This window comes from Carlito syrichta, unplaced genomic scaffold (genome assembly GCF_000164805.1).
Source record: "Carlito syrichta isolate Samal-C Ts95f unplaced genomic scaffold, Tarsius_syrichta-2.0.1 Scaffold107910, whole genome shotgun sequence".
NCBI classification, from domain to species: Eukaryota; Metazoa; Chordata; class Mammalia; order Primates; family Tarsiidae; genus Carlito; species Carlito syrichta.
Window position 1 is genome coordinate 25,297 of NW_007052006.1, and position 1,445 is coordinate 26,741.

Sequence of the window (1,445 nt, forward strand, 5' to 3'; positions counted from 1 at the left end):
AGCCGCGCCCGGCCCGGGGCCAGTCCCCGCCTGTCCGTCCGCCTGTCCGTCCGCGTCCTCGCTCTGTCCACGCTTCGATAGGCCTGACGCAGCCCCCCGCCCGGGGCCGCCCTAGCAACTTCCTGTACATATGACTGTAAAATGGTAAACGTGTGTATTATATCTGGCCTCGTTATATAGTGTATATATATGTATACATATACATATATATAATATATATGAAGACTGTAAATGTTAAGACGACTAGTGTTCTTATTAGTATATTGCTTCACACTGAAGATTGTGTGTATCGAGCTGTTTCTAAAAGATGTTTATTTTCCTTAAGAGTAAAAAACAGTCATTGCATTCAGAAAAAAAAAAGTCAATAAAGATACAACGATTGTTTTGGAAAATCTGCAGCCCGTGGATTCCGACCAGGCTCCGCTGGAGACGGGGCCAGGCTTCGGGTGGGGAAGGGGACTAGAGGGAGGAGGGGCCCAGGAAGGCCCAGTGGAGTCGGGGGTCCTGGGGTTCCGTCCTTCACGAGGGGACAGGAAGCTCCTGCTGCCAGATCGCCTTCCCCCCCTGTGGCCTCAGGTCATGCCAGATACGAGGCCTCCCGGCTGTGTGGGATGACCTGGAGACCGGCCCAAATCGGGGCTCCTGTCGGCACAGAGCCTCGGGGACGCGGGGCCCATCCTCCCATGCCACCCTGGGGCCTCGTGGGGACAGAGCTGGGAGGTGACAAGAACCCAAACATGTGGCCCAGAGATCAATGGGACAGTTTGGCTGGAGATCATACAGCTAACACCCCTCCCAACACCACTCTTTCCCCCCCCCGCCCCCATTACAGCGGAAGGGGGTAAATTTTGTCTTTTCTGGCGGGTAGGGGGTGGGAAGCATTTGCCCGGGTGCTGGGGAAGGGGGACGGCCCAGGACTCTTTCTAGTCAGCACGTCCGTCAGCGGAAGCACACACTCCCAAAGGAACAAAATCCAGATTATAAATAATTTCATTTTTAATTCTCTGTACAAAACTTCTCAACCTATGAAAATAAAGTCTGCAAAAGGGAAGGTGGCACGTGAGCCTCGGCGGTCAGGAGGCTGGCGCACGCCGACCTACACTATGTACAAGCCTCCCCAGAAAGGAGAGCGGCGTCTCGGGGCAGGGACCCCTGGCAGGGCCCACGAGCCCAGCCGGCCCCGCTCAGCTCGGTGAAATGTATCCGTCTCTCCCCTCCAGACAGCAGGAAAAAAAGCCGCTAAGTGCCTGCAGAGCAAGGAGGTGGCACCCGGCCGCCTCCGCCCCTGCAACCCCCCGAGCGGCCACCAGAGGCCAGCACCATCCCGGCAGCCACTCGTCGGGTCGGGGAGGAAGCGGGTCGCGCCCCTCGGCCTTCCGGAGCGAGAGGCAGAAAGTCCCCGCGGGTCTCCCGCCCCGCCGGGACCGTGCAGCCGCGGCGAGCTG

The 1,445-nt window shown here is 58.1% G+C and overlaps 1 protein-coding gene across 1 annotated transcript in view; it reads left to right on the forward strand.

The window, feature by feature from the left end:
- Positions 1-134, forward strand: part of RAI1 (retinoic acid induced 1) — a 17,000-nt gene extending 16,866 nt beyond the window's left edge. The window contains exon 5 of the mRNA XM_008067860.1: positions 82-134. Coding sequence (XP_008066051.1) covers positions 82-134 — 53 coding nt within the window. The remainder of the gene's footprint in view (positions 1-81) is intronic.
- The last annotated feature ends 1,311 nt before the right edge of the window (positions 135-1,445 follow it).